This window comes from Onthophagus taurus, chromosome 11 (assembly GCF_036711975.1).
Source record: "Onthophagus taurus isolate NC chromosome 11, IU_Otau_3.0, whole genome shotgun sequence".
In the NCBI taxonomy this organism is placed as follows: Eukaryota; Metazoa; Arthropoda; class Insecta; order Coleoptera; family Scarabaeidae; genus Onthophagus; species Onthophagus taurus.
In genome coordinates this window covers 20,710,445-20,731,748 of record NC_091976.1, presented here as the reverse complement: position 1 = coordinate 20,731,748, position 21,304 = coordinate 20,710,445, and the positions used below count along the sequence as shown (strand labels likewise).

Here is a 21,304-nt window from a genome sequence, read left to right as displayed (position 1 = left end):
TTCGATCCTTTGCTAATCTTTTACGATCTCGATGTTTCGTTCTCGTTACACATCCTCAAGTCCGTATGCTTTAATTATAATGCCTTTATCATAATCCCGTTAGAAAGTAGCACTCTCTCCAAACACGGTAATCACTGTACCATCTTCAGGTATATATACGAGACCGTGAACGATGGATGAATCATACAGAGTTCGATCTTGACATCTATCGCAAGTATAGAGAAGATGAAGGTTCTGGTAAGAACATTTTTTCGTAGGATTCTTTTTGGGTATATAGTAATGGATTTTTTATAATTAGATCATAATGATGTCTCTTGCCTTCGTGGCAATAGCTACTCAACCAAAAAAACGAGGCATTGATTCTGGTTATGGATCAAGTGGAGGTGGTGGATCTTATGGATCGTCGGGTGGAGGAAGTTCATATGGATCGTCCGGAGGTGGATATGATGGTGGTTCTATAGATATTGGAAGCAGTGGTCATGGAGGTGGAGATATTGGAGGAGGATTTGGGGGTGGATCTGGAGGAGGATACGGGGGAGGATCTGGAGGAGGATATGGAGGAGGATACGGGGGTGGATTTGGAGGAGGTTTTGGAGGAGGATTTGGAGCTGGAGGTGGAGGAGGCGGTGGAGGAGATGGTCAAATTGTTTCTGTTGAAGACAACGGAAGAGTTAATCATGTCACTCTTCATAGAGAAGTTCCAGTTCACACTGCTGTCCCGATTCCAATTCCAATTGAAAAGAAAGTACCTTACATCGTAAAAGTTCCAGTGGCTATTAAAGTAGACAAACCAGTTCCGGTTCATGTCGCTAAACCATACAAAGTTCTCATCGAGAAACCAGTACCTTTCCCAGTTGAAAAAACCATTAAAGTACCAATCAATGTGCCAGTCAAAATTCCCGTTCCCGTAAAAGTTGCCATTCCAGTTCCAAAACCATTCCCTGTAAAAGTCTCGAAACCCGTTGCTGTTCCAATCCACGAAACCGTCTATGTTAAAAAACCAGTACCAGTAATCGTTCAATTAGGACATGGAGGTGGTGGAGGATCTGGAGGATTCGGAGGTGGTTTTGGAGGTGGATTCGGAGGCGGTTACGGCGGAGGACATGGAGGGAGCTTTGGGGGATCGATTGGTGGCGGTCATGGAGGAGGCTTTGGAGGTTCTATCGGAGGATCTAGTGGAGGAAGCTTTGGAGGTGGCCATGGAGGAGGTTTTGGCGGATCGATTGGAGGAGGCCATGGTGGAAGTATTGGAGGCGGTTACGGGGGATCTGTTGGAGGTGGCCATGGAGGAAGCTTTGGAGGTTCTAGTGGAGGAAGTTTCGGAGGTGGCCATGGAGGAGGTTTTGGAGGTTCTTCTTCGTACGGCGGTAGCTCTGGTGGATTCAGCAGCAGCGGAGGCGGATACCACTAAGAAGAAATCGACCATGACACTTGTGATATAATCTTAATAAGAATCTCAAATTGTGGATAGCTTTCATTCTAATTATAGGTGAAAGAATTTCCACTCGACTGAACTCTGTTACCACAGTATAATTGTATTTTACTAGTTTTTTTGTTGTTACTTAGAATTTCTTTATGATACAGTATTACATAGCTAAATGGATTTTGTTTTTGAATAAAGATTGATTTATTTCAAATATTTTATTTTATTAACACCGAACTTTTACAGATAATAAAATGTCTAAAATTAATAATATGACAGATGCTAATTTTCTATCATGCTATTTTCTTTCAAACTTTTCTTCTTTTACCCAAAAAGTCCAAAATAAATGGAGTTTTGGAAAAGGAGTTCTTTCATGTTGGTACCACATATTATACAATACCTTTCTTAGGATTAATCTGATCATAGAATTTTTGAAAGGAAGTTCTTATCTCCTTTTCTGGTGATGTCTCTCATCACACAAAACTTTGTGAAAATCCCAAAATTCCGACTTATCAGTAGTCTATATCAATAGATGATATAATTAACAGTCTGCTGATTTTCAAAACTTTGATTATTATTTACGGATCTAAGAGCAAAAATAAAACAGAACAATATTGTAATGAATAAAATTTGCTACAACTTTTGTCCTAAAGTTTTTTCACGTAGAAAAATTAACAGCATTAATTTGTATGTTTAGACTGGTTTAGACTTGATAATCATTTTATTTATTTATTGCTTTTTATGGTAACGGGAAAATATATTTTGTCGTATATAACAAGAAAACTTGATAATATTTAAATTCGAAAATAACGCCACAAATATTCCCCTCTCCATAGAAAAATTACTATTCATTTAAATTGTTTTTTCTTTTAACTTGTTCTATGTATGAGTTATTTAAAAGAAAAGCAGGTTTCAGTCTGTCAACACTAATGAATAGTTCTCGATTTTCTTTTAAAATGCAAAAAGTTTTAGGGAATTTTTTAATAATTTAAAATCTCCCTTCATACCTTGCAGAGAGAGAAGATTTTTTGCCTCCTATCCGTTCAAAAACAAAATCTGATTTCTCTAAATCTTTATGTAAAAAAGGTTTATTAAGGAAATGATGACGCATCATGGTTGGTCTCAAATTTGTAAAATGATTTCGTAAATTGATCAGGAGTGGAGACGTATCAATTGAACTGTGAGAACTTAAGAAAAATTCACCTGGGAATACTAAATACAGGAAAAATTAACAGCATTAATTTGTATGTTTAGACTGGTTTAGACTTGATAATTATTTTATTTATTTATTTATTGTTTTTTATGGTAACGCTCAGCCGAAAATATTGATGCTATTCCCTAAAGTGTACATGAACATCCATCAACATCAACTAGTCAACGTTTTCAGGAAATGAATATTTCTCGCACTTTTCTCAAGAAAAATTTGCATAAAGACCTCACTATGAAGGTTTACAAAGTTCAATTACCCCAAGAATTGAAGCCTCATGACCATGCGATGCGTTTTTGGTTCTACCAATGGGTTAGAGATGAAGTCCATTTCCACATCGGAGGTCTTATCAATAAGCAAAATTGTCGCACTTAGGGTTCAGAAAATCCAAACGTCATCATTGAGAAGCCGATGCACCTAAAACGAGTGACTACTTGGTACAGATTTTGGCATGGTGGCATCATTGGGCCATTATTCTTCGAAAGTGAGCAAGGAGCCGATGTTACATGTTACAACAAATTAAAGCTGACATGGACAACGTAACAGTTAAACTTTTGGCCTTAAATGAATACAAACTGAAAATATAACCTCAAATCACATATTTGCGCGCCTAAAAGTTTTCACAGTGTATCATTTCTAAGTTAAGTTATATTAACAGTTTTTTGTGAAGGAACCTTCATATTGTAATCCGATGAGCTCCTGTTTTATTTTATGTTCGTTGACGTCGTTTTCCTGAGGATGACTGTTGCACAGTCGAAACCGGTAGAAAACTAAGCTTTTTACAATAAATGTCATCGTTCAAGTGCTGTTTTTTAATTTATTTAATTCACACGATGATAAGAAAAATACACAACTCCAACTATTAAATGAATACGTTTAAATTGCTTGTTTTTTTAAAAGTTTACGGACTGATCCGGAACGAAACAAAGTACGTTAACGATTGAAAGTTCTAAAAATAAATACTTTATTTCAAATATATTAACTTTACGCTTACCACATTAGTAGATAAAAACTTGAAATGAAACGACCAAAAAAAATGTTCGTTTAAGATTTTTTTGATTTTCACGAGTTTCTTTTTAATAATCAATATGCAAATGAATTTCTGATGTAATCTACATCTAATATTTCTATCTACACCTAGTATTTCCTACATTTTCTAATCATTTTGTAATCGTAAATTTTTGAACCTAAAAATATGCACTGATATTAGTCTTAAATTAAAATATAGCATTAATACCTACATGTGTGAAATCAAGATTGACTCTTTACGTATGTGTTTTAAAAGTGAATGTTACTGAGATTCTGGTCACCTTAACACTGAATCTAAATGTCATAGACCTTTCGAGTAGATGTTTAGACGGTCTTCTCGTCATCTCGTCAGACATCGTTCTGCTAATGATGGCGCTTGAAGATTTGCGGTAATGTGCTCAAATTGCTGCCGGCATTTCTCGCCTTTTTCTCACCTACATTACGGTGGGTGCTTCGTTTTGAATGTTTGCGCCCAGCGGTCCGGAAACGAAAGCAAACTATTATATTTCTGGAGCCTTTCTTCCTATCACCGTGATCACGGGGAAAGAAAAAAGTGGCCTTATTTCGGAAAAAAAAGGAAAGCGAAAGTATACGTTGGATTCCTGAGGTATATAAGCAATCCTTTAATAAATGGTTGCCATTATTCCTCTAGGAGCAGAATCCCGATTAAGTATTACCATTCACACACAAATCACCATGAAATTCTTAGTAAGATTTTATTTGTTTAATTTAATTTAATTTTGATTGTTTTTATTTTTTTTATTTTTAGGTACCTTTATTCTTCGTGTTGGGTTTAACCCTAGCTCAAGAGTTGCAGAGGGAAAAACGTGGAGTTCATGGTGTACAAGTAATCACACAAAAGATCCCTTATCCGGTTTACAAGAAGGTCCCTTATCCTGTAGTCAGCAAAGTACCATTCCCAGTGAAGGTTCCAGTTCCGTATCCAGTCACAAAAACCGTAACAGTACCAATACCTCAACCGTATCCAGTTCAAGTAACAAAACAAGTCAGAGTTAACGTTCCAGTTGATCGACCAGTTCCAGTACCAGTAAAGGTACCAGTTCATATCCCAGTACCCCATCCATACCCAGTTAGTGTACCAAAACCATACCCAATTGAATTGGAAAAAACCATCTCTATTCCACAACCTTATCCAGTTTACGTTGAAAATACCGTACCAATTATTACAAAAGTACCAGTTTTTATTGGTGGACACGGAGGTGGATTTGATGATGACTTTGGGTCACACAAATTCTAAAAGGTAAGCAACTAAGAAAATTACGTGAAAGTTTAGAGTGCGTGTTAAACAACAATTTCGTGTAAAAGATGATGTCCTTGTAAAGGGATAGGAAATTGTCAAGTTTAATAATTACAAGTTGTTATAACTTTCTATGCAAATCACTTTTACAACAGTAATTACTTTCAAAAAAAAGCCAATTTTCTCTAATTTTTTTTCGAAAAATCAATTTTGCCGATATAAACTAGGATACACGACTAAACAATAATCTTCAATGTGAACAGGAAAATAATAATTGCTTCCGTACTCTCGAGAATTTACGATTTCTTTTGAATCATCGACCGCTCACTCCTAAGTCGAAAGTAAGCGGTGGTTTCGAACAAGCACAATCCAAAAAAAATCTTTAGACCGCGCCTCTTTCCTTCGATCACGGTAGCTTTAATTATCGGAGGTAATGTGGACTTTGTAATTTAGTCAACCGTGACTCGGTTTCTGTTCGATCTTAATCTTTAAGCGACCGAAACGGTTAAGTAATCCGATCAATTGAACTTCCTATATAGTGGTGGATTCTTTTTCGTGTTTCAGGTGGTGTTTTATTGCTCTTTGCATTGGGACCCTACGTTATTTGTTAGCCAGAAGGATCTCGTTGTATAATGCATCACATTCACATTTAAAACAGTTTTTTCAAGCAAAAAAATATGTAAGAGGTTTGGTTCTTCACTTCTTGTTGTTACTTATATATTTTTGTTATTTTTTTATTTGTTGATTTTTTAATATTATTGATTAGAGGAATAAAAAATATAAAAACCTTTTTAAAATCGTTGTTTTTTATTAATTTTTCAGTCTGGTGATTATGTTAATTGTACCATCCAAAAGTTCTTACCTGTGTAAATAATTAATAAATTGTATAACGAATATGTTTATATGTCTTTCTCTTTGTAATAAATTCCGATGCGGTTTTAATTTAAAATAAGTGAGTTAATTACTCGGTTATTTCTTAAAAAAAGTCGAGTTTAAGATTTAATGAATGAAACGGGCGTTCGTTAACTCGAACCGTACAATACTCGACTGTTACTATGCAATTTCATTGAGCACATTCTCTTCTTCGTCGTTGTGTAACGAGATGATGATCTCACCTTGACATTGCAATTCTTTACACTAACCTCTAAGAAAGTATTAAAATTAAATGATTAAAATTTAATTTTTAACTGAAATAAAATCGATTTAAATGTCTCGATTTATTTAGTTAAAAATGATTTGAGTTATATAATAAGAAATTGGTGCTTGCGGATGTTCCTTTGGTGTGGTTGTTGCATGAAAGCGGATCGTAAACGGGGATGGGCATAATAATTAATTTTATCATCGGTTCATAAAATCACGTAAACCCGTTGGTTTTCTTCCTCGACATTATACAACAGAGAGAAAATAAATAATCAACTATTTTAATAAATAATCCTTTATCTTTTCCTATATAATATGAAATATTACTTTCTGTATTATGTTGCGACAAAACGATTAAATCTTACCTTGTACAGTGTTAATTAAATAAATGATTACACAAGTTACACCATACCCTCGACACCAATATTAATATCGATCAAAAACAGTTGTTATAGCAAATAACCAAAGGTTCTAAAAAATCTTAAAAATATTTTTAATATATCTTTATTTTTTGTTGAAGTATCTGGTAAACTTTCTGGGGTTTAGAGAATTCTGAGAGTGTATTAGCATATTCTAGCTTATGCTGGCGATATTGTACGTAATGATCTATGGTGAAGAGATTTTGAGGTAAAAAGAAAAATCGATGTTCAAATATCTGGCAGAAAAACGATTTTAGATTCCCAATCATATATCTTATTAACTATTAACCATATCAGTCCACAACTAATGCTGTTTTTTTGAGCGATATTACGGTTTCCGATGCTCAGTGATATACGCTCCACGACTAATTTAAGGTAGTATTAAATCTCAGATTCCCTAAGAATAAGTATGTTTACTCTACTTACTCCTTCCAGAAAATTTTATACTGTTGGCAAAGTAATAGATAGAGAAGACAAGATGCTAACAATGTAAGATGGGATTCCCTTCATAAAAAGTTGCTAGCAGCTGGCAGAAGACTAGACAGTAATGAGAATTAGATGCTGTTTTCAAATAACATATAAGATAACAGACAAGGTGACATATAAGATGTGCTGAAATGTGAAGGAGTCGATACAGCACATTAGTAGGAAACGCGAAGAAAAAATTGTTACTTTCATACAACATTTAGCATTTTTTTGTACCACTATTTTATATCTGATAACACTTTTTCCAGATTTCAAATGTTACTGCATTTAGTCTGTATCCAAATCCTTTAAATGTAACTGAACCTCTACGTCTTAGTTACCTTTCAGATTATAATTTGTTAAAAATATTAGGTACTTAAATATTGTACTTCGTGCTTAAACTACATAAATCTTGTTATTACTGGGATATCTCGCCAAAGGTGCGCAAAATCAATTTGTAAGGAATCAATATATTTTTCTTTTAGTTTCCCATTGCAAATCCAAGGAACTATTAACCGATGCACAAGAATCTCTGTCCAAATCATGATGGCAAACATAGGATAATAACAATTATGCTAATATTTCGCTCAACTAGAAAATAAAGCCGTTTTTGACATTATCGTATTAACAGCATGTTAGGTGGATAAATCCACAGCACTTTATATATCCTCACTACTTAGATATATTCTGAGTTCTGTTTTCAGAATTAAAAGCTGAAGTTGCCAAATATTTAGAATGTGTTGAGGCAAAATTACACGAAAAACATTGAATCTCCGAAGAGGAAGAAATCGAACAGCAAACAGAAAGATTATGAGAAAGTTTGTGGCGATGAAGATATAGTTGATGTTAAAACAGGAGATGAAGTAAAAGTTGTGCTAGAACAAATTATTTCAGAATTAAAACCTCAAGTTGAAGTAACCAAAGATGATGAATTATCTGCAGATGCTAAAATAAAAGAATCGGAATTCTGGCATCAGAAAAAGCAACGTTAGATATAGAACCTGAAGTTGAAGTAACACATTATGATGATGTTAAAGTAATGTCAGAGATCAAATCTGTTGAATCTGCTGAAATAACAGCAATTGTTGAAGAATTACAAGACTCTTCGAGAGATAAAAGCAAATAAAAAGATGTTCAGAAAGATTGCAGTGTTCAAGAAAATGTTGACATATCGATTGAAATATCTGTTGAATCTTCCGTTGTACAAGAAGTAACATCACCTAATAAAACTTGGGTTTAATAGTACAAAAAGATGGGGAGATATCATTAGATCAAGGTATTAACAAAAAATGTCTTTGAAGAAGTACCATAAAAACCAGAATCATAAGTGGGAGAAGTCGAATATGTTGAAGCATTTAATTTTTAACTCGTAACCTATAGTGTTCCATAAGAAAATAGGGGAGACATCCCCATTGGGTTTTGTTGGGTTGGGAAAGAAAATAGGGGAGACATCTCAGTACACTTTTGATCTGACCTGGAGCTATGTTTATAAGTGATATTCTTAGAATCGGATTATACATTCCACGTAACTGATTTTGTTCAGTGAAGATATGTTTCTGCCATGTTAGCTTTTTATCTAAATATAATCTTAGATGTTCATGTCACTAGATTTGGATAACGATTTACTTTCAAATTCCCATTGATTTAGCAAGCATTCAATTTCGTCTATATACTTCAGCAAATTTACTGTGACATTACATTACCATTGACATTATAGGGTGCATCTCCATAAAGTTAGTTACTTAACGAGACACTATAGTTCTAAGATGGATGAGTTCAGTACTTGAAGGAAGGAATATAAGACATTAATTCTTCTCCTTATATTTTCGACTCATATGCGATATCTTATTAAAGGTTCCACTAATATTTAGAAAGATGGTATTGTCATACGGCTTTTTCGGAGGCCGTTAGCTTTACTACTATATGAACTTGTTAAAATATTCTTCATGACGAGTTTTGAATAGTTTTAATTAGAAACTCTATCGATAGTTGTCGGAAGACAACTTCAGTCTCAAAGAACATTTGGAGCTTTATTTTTAACTCAACCTATCATTGCAAGGAAATCTAGTAAACCTAGCAACCATATGCTTTATGAATTATTTATAATGTTGTTACTTATTCTTATTCCTGGATATTCAGTACACTGATGTTAATCATTCCAAGGTTATTTCTTTGGTACCAAAGTAGGCAATCGTTTTGGAAACCTTTCAGTAGAAGGTGTCACATAGTAATACTTTCAATATGAATAGGTATAACATACAACAACACGGTCTGCTTTTTTTATTGATACAATGTAAATGCCTTTTTGGGTTATATTTAAATCAAACCTTTAACTTTGTATCTTAATTCGGAGTTTTTTTGTATATGTTGACTATGACCTGAAAATATATCAAACTTTATCAAGTCAATCTTTTTCTTTCAAAAAGTTTTATTTGGGTTTCCAATTTATTACCTTTATTTCAGAATGTATCAAATATATATCATATTAATTCCAGATAGTTTCGGAAGATTTCAACTGGAATTTAGATTCCAAGCTAATTCAGGACGGTTACTAAGTTATGAAGAAGAATGAACCATTTATGAAGGGAAATTGGAAGACAAAGTGAATATAATTGGTAAGAAGTATCATCCATTGCATTCCATAGCATCCCAATATTGGTCACAACCAACAACAAACATGGAAGCTGGCAGGGCTATGGAAAGATATTGGTGCTCATTTACAATTGTAGTTCCTAATCAATGAATGCGAATATTGGTTCCATAATGGCAGGCAATAATATGTGAGTAGTGTGAGGTAATATGTGATAATGAAGTATTATTACATTTCTAGCCCTTCTAAAATGCTTCTTATTTCATCGTGATATCACATTTGGTCGTTACGATATAATTTTTTTAAAATTGAAGTGTATAATTACATTATTGACATGCATAGATAAAATCAAAAAATCCTTATGACGAAATCTTTAAGATTTGAAAAAATGGCTTTCATCATATCAAATACCTATGAAATTTATTTTAATATGCTTCTTACTTCATTGCGATTTGTCATTTGGTTATGGAGATAAGATTTTTTTAAAATTGATGTTGTAAACCTAATCGCCATGATTAACGATATGATAAATCCTAATGTCGAAATAAGGAGATTTGAAAAAATGGCCGTCCATACATAAAATAATTAGAAAATTTCCTTCAATCGTCGCTATACCTATCTCATGTAGTTATTGATACGATTTTTTTAGAAAATACGTTTATTGACTTAATCATAATGATTATCGTATTTAAATACATACAACCCTCATCTCGATATCTAATTTGGTTGTTGAGATATAGAACAGAGATGTAGTTCGGGCTATGATACGGAATACGCCTGACTGCGTACAGCTATATACAGCAAGATATTTCTGGACAAAGCAAGCAAACAGTCTGTAGATTCTTGGTTACTTTCCCACATGATAGTTAATGTTGAGATGGACTTGATGTTAACCTATGACTTAGTTGGCAAAATTCATGAAAGAACAGGCACTTGAGGTGTACATAGCCAAGCAGAAATTGTTTATACAGACACGATCAAAACAACAATTAGATAAAAAAGTCGTCATATTTGAGTTGGTCAAAGTAATTTGTAAGTGAATTAGAAGCAAAAATCTCTAAAATGTTCTTATGCTCCATCACGTAGATAGAAGTCTTTTGTTGTTTTTTATCAACACTTAAGCATTGGGTCAAACTATAAAGAAAAAAATCCTGTCTAAATTCTTTTTTTCATTTTTATATATAATTTAATTCCCTATGAAGTAATTTAGAATTCCTTGATTTTCGAATGGTAATATTTAAATGTTGTTACTTTAAAATAATTTAATAACTTTACATTAAGCTCATTAGTGGAGTTCTTCAAAATAAAACGCATAATTAAGTTTGTCGCAACAAAAAAGTCAACTAATTGCAAGTTACAAAATACGGTTTCTCCACGTTCTTAACTAATTATTTCATTTTGATAAACAAGAATGTCTTGTAATGGCAACATTAAAATTCATATTTTAGAGAACGACTTCCCTTTTTCTCTTTTTATTTTCTTTTTTTTTTTTGAGGTGTTTTGCTCGATTTACGTAACCCTGTATTGTTACGTTACTTTTAATGTCCTTCCGTTGAGAATTGTGTCGTATATATTAACATTTTCACACGCTTCCTGACTCTTTGTATCACCACGTTCTTTCAAACAAAAAAGATATGTTCAAGGTCATCTTTTAATTTCGATTTCATTTGCAGATTTTCGATTTTTTATTGAAATAATGATGCATATGTATCATGTAGGAATTCGCGATGGATAATTATTGTGTTATTATTAGGTGAGCGGGTATTTGCACGCGCCCCGAACCGTGTTTTTACGAAACCGGCCACATGAGGTCTCACGCACCTTCCCAACTACTATAGTCCACGTAAGAAGTGGAAGGGTTAGAAAGCCATTTTGACACTACCTGGCCGACTCATATAAATACAGAAATTCCAACTGCAATTTGACAACAGTTTGGTCAATTGCGGTCTGGGTCTAATATTAACAATGAAAATTAAAGTAATTTAATTAATTTTTTAAAACATTTTTTGTAATTGTAATAACTTTCTTTTTATAGATTGTACTGTTAGTGGCCCTTTTTGGGGTCGGTTTAGCTAAAAAAGAAGAAGCGAAAAAGGTCGAAGACAAAAAACAAGATAAAAGAGGTCTTTACGATTTGGGATATGGGGGTGGACATGATTTTGGAGGTGGTTTAGAATTGTCAGGACATGGTTTAGATTTGGGTGGATTAGATCTTGGTGGCCACGGAGGAGGTTTGGCTTTAGGAGGACATGGTGGAGGATTTGGCGGAGGATTTGGTGGAGGTTATGGTGGAGATGGACACGGCCACATCAAACATATAACCCTCCATAAAACAATCCACGTTCCAGTACCACACCCAGTACCTGTTCCAGTAATTAAGAAAGTACCCGTTGCTGTACCATACACCGTTAAAGTACCAGTTGATAAACCATATCCAGTACATGTACCTAAGCCATACCCAGTTCATATTGATAAGCCTTATCCAGTACCAGTTGAAAAAACTGTTAAAGTACCTGTAAGTGTGCCAGTTAAAGTACCTGTTCCAGTAAAGGTACCAGTCCATGTTCCTCATCCTGTACCTTATCCAGTTCATAAACCAATTCCAGTACCAATCAAAGAAACCATCTATGTTAAGAAACCCGTACCAGTTTACATTAAAGCCCATGGACATGGTGATGATTTAGGAGGTGGTTTTGGAGGAGGATTCGGTGGTCACTACGGAGGAGGTCTTGAATTAGGTGGATATGGAGGTGGTTTCGATGGTGGCCATAGTTTTGGAGGTGATTTTGGAGGATATCATCATTAAGAAAAAATTTTGATTATCTCGAGCTTGTCATCAGTATTTTAGTATCTCGCTGTACTCAATAATGATTATTTTGTAAATATTTTTTGTGTAAAATGTATTTATAAATAAATTAAGTTAAAACCTAAAATTATTTAGAGATCTTGTTACAAACCCGTTTTAAACAAATTTATATTCCATTGAAATCCCACGCAGTATAAAATTGATTGATTGTTAAAAGGTAAAGTGCGAGAGGAACTGGGAGATTATCTCTTACATAACCGAATAACCTGGAAAAGCGGACGAGAAATAGAAAAGAAAAAATAACTCGTGGGATTCTTATGCAACAATCCCCTCACTTTAAGTTTTTATCCCCAATTAAAAAAACTCCAACCTGTATAAGAAACATTTATAAAACCGAGCCGTTGCAAGATAAAATAAAACTACCAGCGAAGAACATAAAACAGTTTACGGTTCAAACTTTAAGTAGATAATCATGTAACCGTTCAAACTTGTTAATTACTTTTAAGAATATACATTTTATTTAATGTTATATTATTTCGAAAGGTACAAATTTAGTTTAGGCTTATAACTTTAATTTCTAACTCACACATTTTACATTAAACATATTTTTTGCAAAAAATAAATACGATTACGTTTAAAACATGAACGTTAATGTTGGATTACTAAATAAGGAAATGTCACAATAAATCCTTCTATAATTGAGATTTTTTGTTATTGTTTAAGTATAAGTTAATTAAGTATATGCTAATTTGAAATTATCAATGATAATGACACTAAAATGGTTAATAAAAGAAGTCAAGGTTTGCTTTTTGATATAAAAAAGAAGCGTAGAGAATTCAAAATTATATTGTAGATGAAAGCAATTCGTTCCAAATGAAGTTTTGTTTTTGCATTTAAATAATTAATGAGAGTTAATGTGTTAAGAGTTAATATTAAATCATATAATGTAATGTTAGAGAAAATAAAATTATAGACATTTTTGGATATTCCTACTGAATTCTGAATTGTAATTGAAATGATATAAACTACGAGGTTTGGGACCAAATCAAATTCGTTAAATACAAGAATGAAATTGTGACGGAATTGTCATAGTGTTCAGAAATTCTGGCGATATGCAGATATTGTTCTATGTGACATACTCAACATCTCAATTATAATGTATTAGAACGATTAATGTTGTAATGAAAGACATGTTATGGAGTTTTCTTAAGAGCTTCCTAGATGTAGTGGCAAAATGTTCGTTACAGCGAAATTTTCACATGTACATCCATAAATAACATTACATTTCACCCCTACAGCCTTATGATCATGATAAATCAACGTTTGGATCCTCAGTGTCATAAAACATGCCATATTATCTCCTCGTTCTCTAAACATAGTCAATGTACATCATTGCATAAATCTTGCTACTAGATTAATCAAGTTGTAATATTTCCAAGGTTGAAATGTTGAGATGGCAATAACCCTCTTAGTATATCTCATGCCAGGAGAATTGGGTCAAAGCAGACTGATTTCTGATTTTACTACCAGTTCTAGGAAGTTCATCGAAAGCCTTATTACCAACCACGCCGTCTGATCAGAGTAAACTTTTTTTCGTATTGATGGAGAAGTTTTACTCTTAGAACATTTTGCAAATAACATCTAAAATTTATTCAATTAAGACTTTCTGTATCCTCAACATACACGTTCTTCTGATCATAATGACAATCATTATAGTCTGTGCGAGCGTTTGCACACTGAAGACATTCTGGTCGTCATCCAATAGAGACAAGAGAAAGAATGGTCTCTTGTTTGAAATATACCATCTCTTCACAATGTAAAGATTGGGCCTCATCGAACTGTCCTTAATCAGATATACCGTTCCAACACTTTCTCAAAAATTTGCAAAAACGATTTCAAAAAGTAATGACTAGGAATGTATTGGGAACGAGAATGAACGCAGATAACTTTTCTATCCATGTACCAATTTATTTGTAAGAGACGTTTTGTTGTGCTTGAAATCTGCGATTATAGCAACATTATCTTCCGACTTCAGGTGTTCAGAAAAAAGGCATTAAACATTCCATTCTGGCTTTGCATGAGTCCGTAAAACTTTCATCGTGCTGTGAATTCTATCACTACTCATCTAAGAATTCCATTTAATCCTACGAATGTTCATGTTATAATTCGGCAAAACCGGTATACATAGTGCCTATTTTCCCAATGTTTTAGCTTGGTTAAAAAGTCATCAAACATTTTTTATTTTTTTTTTTATTAAACATTCCTTTCATATAATGAATTGCTTTTGTGATAAGCCAAACGCATTGCTAAAAAATTTGCTTAAGATCACAATCTGATCAGAACCTCAAATTGTAGTGACAACATCAGACAGGTTATCAATAAATTAACACTAAAACTAATTCTATTGAGTGGTTGAATTACAAATTGAATGTGTTATGGTCTTATTACAAGTGTTCAGAAGAAATCTTCCATGAAAATATTGTTATGCTTAATAAAATTGAGCTGACCGTTACGTCTAAAACATCTGATTTATTTCTGACAGCAATAGTTCATCACCCACGTTATTAATAACACATCTTTCATCCAATAAGTAGATATCTCTGACATTGTCGATTCTGCCCTATGCAATGTTTTGTACTCTGAAATCAACCTTCAGTATTAAACAGCCATGATTCGCCTGGATAGAGGCGAGATCAATTCGTTCTTTTGCTGAAGAAATGTGAGTTTGTAAACTCACCTAGTTTACTAGTAAGCATATAATGTGTTTAATACATTACCAACCAGGTTTCAGAGATTCTTTCCTGTTCAGATTACGTTTTCTCCACGTACCCAGTATAGTTCCAACAAATTATCTTCTGCAAATGCGGGCTTCTCTGTTCACTGCTTAATCGTCGATCATCATTGGGTTCTGCCAAAGCCGAAACATAATCCTCAATTAAATTTTTTTCAGACTTTAATAGATACATCGTCATTTGCGAAGGTTGAAACCTAGTAATCATTCAAATTTATAATCATTTGTACTTCTTTATAGTTGGCTATTGCGATCTCACTGGAACGGTTGTGCAGATTGTCGAAATCTTTCTATACAACTGACTTTTCAATCAAACTGTAAATTCAAATTTTATTGAAAAGTTTCCAAAGAATTAATAACAGATTAACTTATGTTCTGACTTCATATCCTTGATTTTTCCAAACATTATAGATTGGCTTAGTGACTTTTTAGTACAGTATATCCATTATCACCACTTATATTTTGTTACATTAAATTTCTGATTATCAGTCATATAGTAAATCGTTGGCAACAAAATAGACACATCCACACTAGGAACACTAAAACTTTCTTTAAAATCATTTACATATTTAATATTCTTTTTAACACATCGTACACCATAACATCTAAGGTATCATAGTAATAAGTTTGTAGTAAAAAATGCCCGAATGAAAATGTTAATACAATAAGTAATAATTGGAGCAGTAACTTTTTATGCTCTAAAAATTTCTAATAGAAAATTTTTCATTTTTGTCTATGGTATATAGTAAAAGTTGTTCACAACATTTCACAAGCATTGTTGGCCTAAAATCTCTTTCACTGCGCATTAACTATTTCCGGGACATTAATATTTAACATAAAATGTACTAATTTAGAGACTCATAAAAAAATTTTTAATCATTCAATAATTAAGCATCCGCAAAATTTGTTAAGAACTTTCTTGGGCTAGTTAGAACCAGATAGAATACTTATGGAATACTAAATATGGAAAATAAAATGAAAAATTTCTTTTTTTCTTATGTATATTTACTCATGTAGTAACACAGTATTAAAAAATAAAAAAGGACGATAACACAACAACAGACAGAACAGCAGTCAAGGTAACAACAAAAAATTAAAAAGATTCAACAATTTTTTCTATACTATTTACAACAAGAAATGGCGTTGTTATCACTTCCTCTCGTCACTCGAGCTTGGTTGGTACAATGGTTGATTGTTGGAATAGCCACCGCTTTGATCATGAACACCGTATCCACCACCACTTCCTACAAATAAAAAAGTCATTTTAGTTTATTAAAATAATTTCAACCATTAAAAACAACCAAAACAATATTTCTAAACAATAATTATTACCTCCTCCGCTGCTAGAAACTGGGTAAGGTTTTGGTACCTCAATTGGTACTGGAACTTTCTTTTCAATTTCAACTGGATATGGTTTAGGTACTTGAACAATTTTGGTTACAGGAACGGGTACTGGTTTTGGTACATGAACAGGGACGGGAATTGGTTGTGGGATGTGAACCGGATAAGGTTGTGGTTCTTTGACGGTGATGACTTTGGTGACTTTAACTGATTCACCTCCAACATTTCCATGTTGCGACGATCCCAACTCTTGAATATCAAACGATGGAAGGTTCAACGAGAAGTCGTCCGGCACTGCAACTAATTGAAAGTTTTGCGGTTGCTGGGAACCAGATGAGGCGCCATAATCGCTACCACCTCCGGAAGAACCATCACCTCCGCCGCCGGAAGAGACGAAATCGAACTGTCCTGGTTTTGCCTGTGCTACTGCAACGTAGCAAATTGCAAAAACGCAAACCTAAAACAAATTAAAAAATTATTAAATTTTCATTTGAAAAATAAGTTTTTAACAACTCACATAAAAATTCATGGTTTCCTGAGTGTTTTCTTAAAGTAAAGAACACTAGAAGGATTGAAGCTTTGTTACACTGATTATCCACTTCGACTACATGACTTTATATAGACGGGAAGCTAAACTTCCAGATGAAACATTTCACTTTCTTCGGGTTGATCTGGACGTGGTTGAACGCCTGGTTGATTCGGTTGTTCTTTGTTTGTCATAAATACATTTTTCTTAAGTCTGATAAAGATAGCTGTTGTAAAAACCGGAAGGAAACGGACTCTAGGAGATAGTACATTCTCCAACACCGACAGCGTGGAGAAAGATTTTTGCGGCCATTCACCCGATTTAACTCCTTCCATCCTTCGTTTCGTTATTCTTTTGTGTCTAACGCTTAACGTAGAAGGAGAACAAAAAATGCATTCTTAAGCTTTAAAAACTAAATGAATTTAAATTATGATGATTAAAATGTATATTTATTGAATCCTTATAATTTCTAGAAAAAGAAGATTCAATTTTTTATGTCACCTACCGCCAATGACCTTAATCGCCATTGAACTTGATTCGAAAACGACTTTCTTTTAAAGGCAAGAACTTGTCAACGGCTTCAAAAGATTTGCGATTATCATTAAATTGGTATTAAAAGGGAATCGACAACAAAAACGTTAGAAACCCGCGCAAAGAAAAGAAATTTCTTGTGTGCGAAAATAATTTAACGACAAGTAATTTATTTTTCTTTTTTTAAAGATGTGTTGCAACGAGCACCTGGTGTTTATTATCCCATTTTCTCGCAACGTCTAATATGGCCTAATTAATCCGCGGCGTGTAATGATTTAGAAATACAAGCGCAAGAAGCGTAATTATCTACGTGATCTTGCAAAACGGCAACACGAGTGTTATAGTTTTTTTTTTTTAAATCGTTAGTACGGAAATGGAAGAAGTTACAAAGATATTTTAAAAATTGCTGATGTAAGACACTGTAAGTCCATGATTTATCTTTGCAAAAATATCGTGAAGGAAGGATTGATCCTTGAAATTAATTTCAGGATTAGATTGGAGATTGTTCGTGATTTGAGCTGTTGTGAAAATTTTCTGCAGGATTAAACGATATTGAACTACATAAAGTAATAATTTTTCCTCCTACATAAAGTTTTGACTTCGAGACAAAGTAGGTTATATATACAACTCCTCAAAATTTTCTGCAGTCATTCTCATTTCCAAGCTGTCTTCAGATGAATCTTCTGACTTTAATTGTCGCAAAAGCATCGAACCTCCCTTTATATTTCTTTCGCATATTCAATTTCTCAACCAAATCCGATTTTCTTTTTTTAGTTCTTCTTCCACTAAATTAGTTGCTTCTTCTAATAGTAGTAATTGAACACATTTAAAACAATTTTTGAACTCTTTTCTTGAAATCATTGTCATTATAGTGTTACCGATTCAACAGCTTTTCAATGATGGAATAATGTAAACGAATGATTGGAGCAGCATTGGATTGGAAACTATGAGTTGGGCTGGATTGAGAATATATACAAGGTGCTGCTTCTTGTAGTTGTTTGTAGTATCTCTTATTAGATAGTTTCATGATTTACTGCAGAATTCTTCAATAGCTTCTACCAAAAACAACAACTTTTCTTTGAATGTGTACTATACCGCAATAACCAAACCTACATCGTCTAAATCGATGCAACCATAATCATCGTGTATGATTATTTCATTCGTCAAATATTTAGTGGGGCTTAATCTCACTTCAAGCTTAAACTAATCGCTACTTACTTATTGAAGGAAGAGCGCTGATGTGGTTCGTGAGGTTCAAAGAAAAAATACAGAAATAGATATTATGACAGTAATCAAGTATTTCATGAAAGTATACCGTAAAAACGTTTCATTAACTTGACCGCTCATGCAGCTGAATCAACCACAACCCCAATTATTGAAACCTCCTTTCTGGGTTGTTAAAAAGAAGTGTTATTTGACAAAGTAGGATATTCGTTTTACAGAAGTTCAAACAAGGACTTGCTTTTGACTGAAATGAAGTCATCGATGATTGATCACCTTCTATATTTACTTATAAAACTAACTATACATATAATAAGCAACAAACTATATCCTCGGATAAGATGGAATGTTTATCATGGAGTCATATATTTTCTTTGTTAAATTGGCAACCATATTACTTTGGTCTTTTGGTCGATATCATCGTCAAATAATGACAAATAACATAAAAAATACTGTAAATGCTGCCTGAATTTCTATATTTTGACTTCTGTATTGAGTTCATAAAAAAAAACAAATAATGATAAAGTGTTTTTATGGGCAAAATGTATTGGATTCAGTGTCATCGTATTTTTGCTGGTAATTTCAATTTAGGCACTAAGCAATGACATTTTCAGATAATGACATAAACGGAAATCAACTCTCGACACTCATCTCGCATTGCTTCTTTGCCCACTTCAATGGGGTAAAATATCAAGCAAATTCAAGCTTTGGATATAGTCAGATACGACGTAAGTTTTTTTCTTTTTCATGTACCGTCTCAATTTCAGAGGTTGGCTATCATCATTTCGACGCTGCAGCCCTGAATAGGTCAGACGACGTAACATTAAACCATATTCGCAGGTTTCTACGTTCTTCTCCTTCCAAACGATCTTCTTATTATGAGGTGCAGAAGCTCGTACTTAAGACCTTTCATAATGTAGACGTGATATTACAGTTTCCTTTTTTTCACTTCTTACAAACTCTCCGCGTTCTTCTTCATTCTTCTCAGAACCTTTGTGTTCTCTCCATGATATTCTCACCATCCTACGGTAGACCCACATCTCGAAGGCACATTTTATCAGAATCATTTTCAGTTATTTCGGAAGTTTTTAAAAAGCAATAACAACTTTTTGATTTTATTGCGTATATCACATTAATCCAGAATTTGATACAATATTAACTTTTTCTTTAATTTTTTTTCATACCTTCGCTCTTCTCGTACACTTCATCTTATGGATATAATCAACAACCAGATGCTTCCAGGTATCTATGTCCATTCGCACAATAATAATATGTGTCTTTTAGACAAAATCATCTATGCACAATTTCCTAGAATTTCGCCTATTTCTATTCTGTATTCCACCATTCTTTTCTTCTATATGCAGAATGACCTAAAAAGTCTTTATCTTCCTTATTACTTCGTTAGTATCCTTGCACGTATTTGTTTTAGAACTCGCCTTTTCTTGGTAACACCATCTCATTAATGCAATGTATCATCCATAGCGACACTTTCCAATATCCATATATGAACCTAAAAAAATGTGTACTATAGATACAAAATTTCTGACTATAAGACTTATTCGCTTACGGAACAAGTTTCTATCCTTGCCACAATAATAAGGTGTTCTTTATGTGTATATGAAGCAACAATCGGAACACGTTCTTTTTTAATTTTGCAAGAATCTAATACAGCTAACAACTTTAATGGTTTTCGCACATTCTTTCCATTTATTCGTACGAACATTTTGAATTGAAGACTTGGAGAAATACTTTGACCAAATGTTCCAATGGTAGCTTCAAGAATGTATATACTTAGTTGACACCTATCAAGTGTTAATTTAGGTACTTCAGAGGAAAGACGATATATTACGATATTTTTCTTATAGAAGACTGGACTTTGCTGACAGAAGACCTAATACTATTGACAAAAATCTAGATACTTCTGGTATAAGCCAAATTATTAATGGAAGACTAGATCTTTTTTATAGACGACTAGGCCTTGTTGGCAGAAGATTAAACATTGCTGGTAGAAGACCTAATACTACTGAGAGAAATCTAGATGTTTTTGGTGGAAGTCGTACTAAACAACGTGCCAAAAAATAGCAATACCTCGAAAGAGCTGCGTCACAGAGCTGAATTGTTTACAAGATCAGTAGTAAATCATAACAATTGAAAATAGAATATGTCAATAAAATGTTACATCCCCACGATTGTTTATACACTGTCTAACTCTGCGAGGCATGCTCTACTGAATGAGATGATGGAATCCCATCCCATTTTGTTGTTCTGGGTTGTGTGTCCTCCATCAGCATTAATTCAACTTTGTAGCAATTCATAAGATGGTGTCAAAGGAGTTGGCGTGGAGAAACGTTTATCACGACTGCTCCAACTGTGTCTCAGCCTGGTTCATCCTAGTTCAACTTGGCGTGTTCCTCTATCTGTCAGTTTTTGCAATGTCTTCTCCACGTCTCTTCCATAAGTCAACTTATATAAGCCACGACGGGATTAAACGTCATCCCATGCTTTATAGGAATGATGGAAACTCAGTTGCATAAAGTTGATCATCAGCGTTCTCTGT

The 21,304-nt window shown here is 33.6% G+C and overlaps 3 protein-coding genes across 3 annotated transcripts; 2 read left to right on the top strand and 1 right to left on the bottom strand.

Annotated features, from left to right (window-relative positions):
* Nucleotides 1-189: 189 nt before the first annotated feature.
* Nucleotides 190-5,779, top strand: LOC111414408 (RNA-binding protein cabeza-like). Its single transcript, XM_023045747.2, has 5 exons — nucleotides 190-237; nucleotides 299-1,408; nucleotides 4,308-4,367; nucleotides 4,429-4,920; nucleotides 5,482-5,779. Exons 1-4 carry the CDS (start codon nucleotides 226-228, stop codon nucleotides 4,915-4,917), a joined length of 1,671 nt encoding a protein of 556 aa, XP_022901515.2. The 5' UTR covers nucleotides 190-225; the 3' UTR covers nucleotides 4,918-4,920; nucleotides 5,482-5,779.
* A 5,681-nt stretch (nucleotides 5,780-11,460) lies between these two features.
* On the top strand, nucleotides 11,461-12,464 carry LOC139431909 (keratinocyte proline-rich protein-like). The gene is made up of 2 exons (XM_071200171.1): nucleotides 11,461-11,508; nucleotides 11,567-12,464. Exons 1-2 carry the CDS (start codon nucleotides 11,497-11,499, stop codon nucleotides 12,335-12,337), a joined length of 783 nt encoding a protein of 260 aa, XP_071056272.1. The 5' UTR covers nucleotides 11,461-11,496; the 3' UTR covers nucleotides 12,338-12,464.
* A 3,647-nt stretch (nucleotides 12,465-16,111) lies between these two features.
* Nucleotides 16,112-17,068, bottom strand: LOC111414416 (uncharacterized). The gene is made up of 3 exons (XM_023045754.2): nucleotides 16,987-17,068; nucleotides 16,461-16,926; nucleotides 16,112-16,372 (listed from the first exon to the last, which is right to left on the bottom strand). Exons 1-3 carry the CDS (start codon nucleotides 16,996-16,998, stop codon nucleotides 16,278-16,280), a joined length of 573 nt encoding a protein of 190 aa, XP_022901522.1. The 5' UTR covers nucleotides 16,999-17,068; the 3' UTR covers nucleotides 16,112-16,277.
* Nucleotides 17,069-21,304: the final 4,236 nt, after the last annotated feature.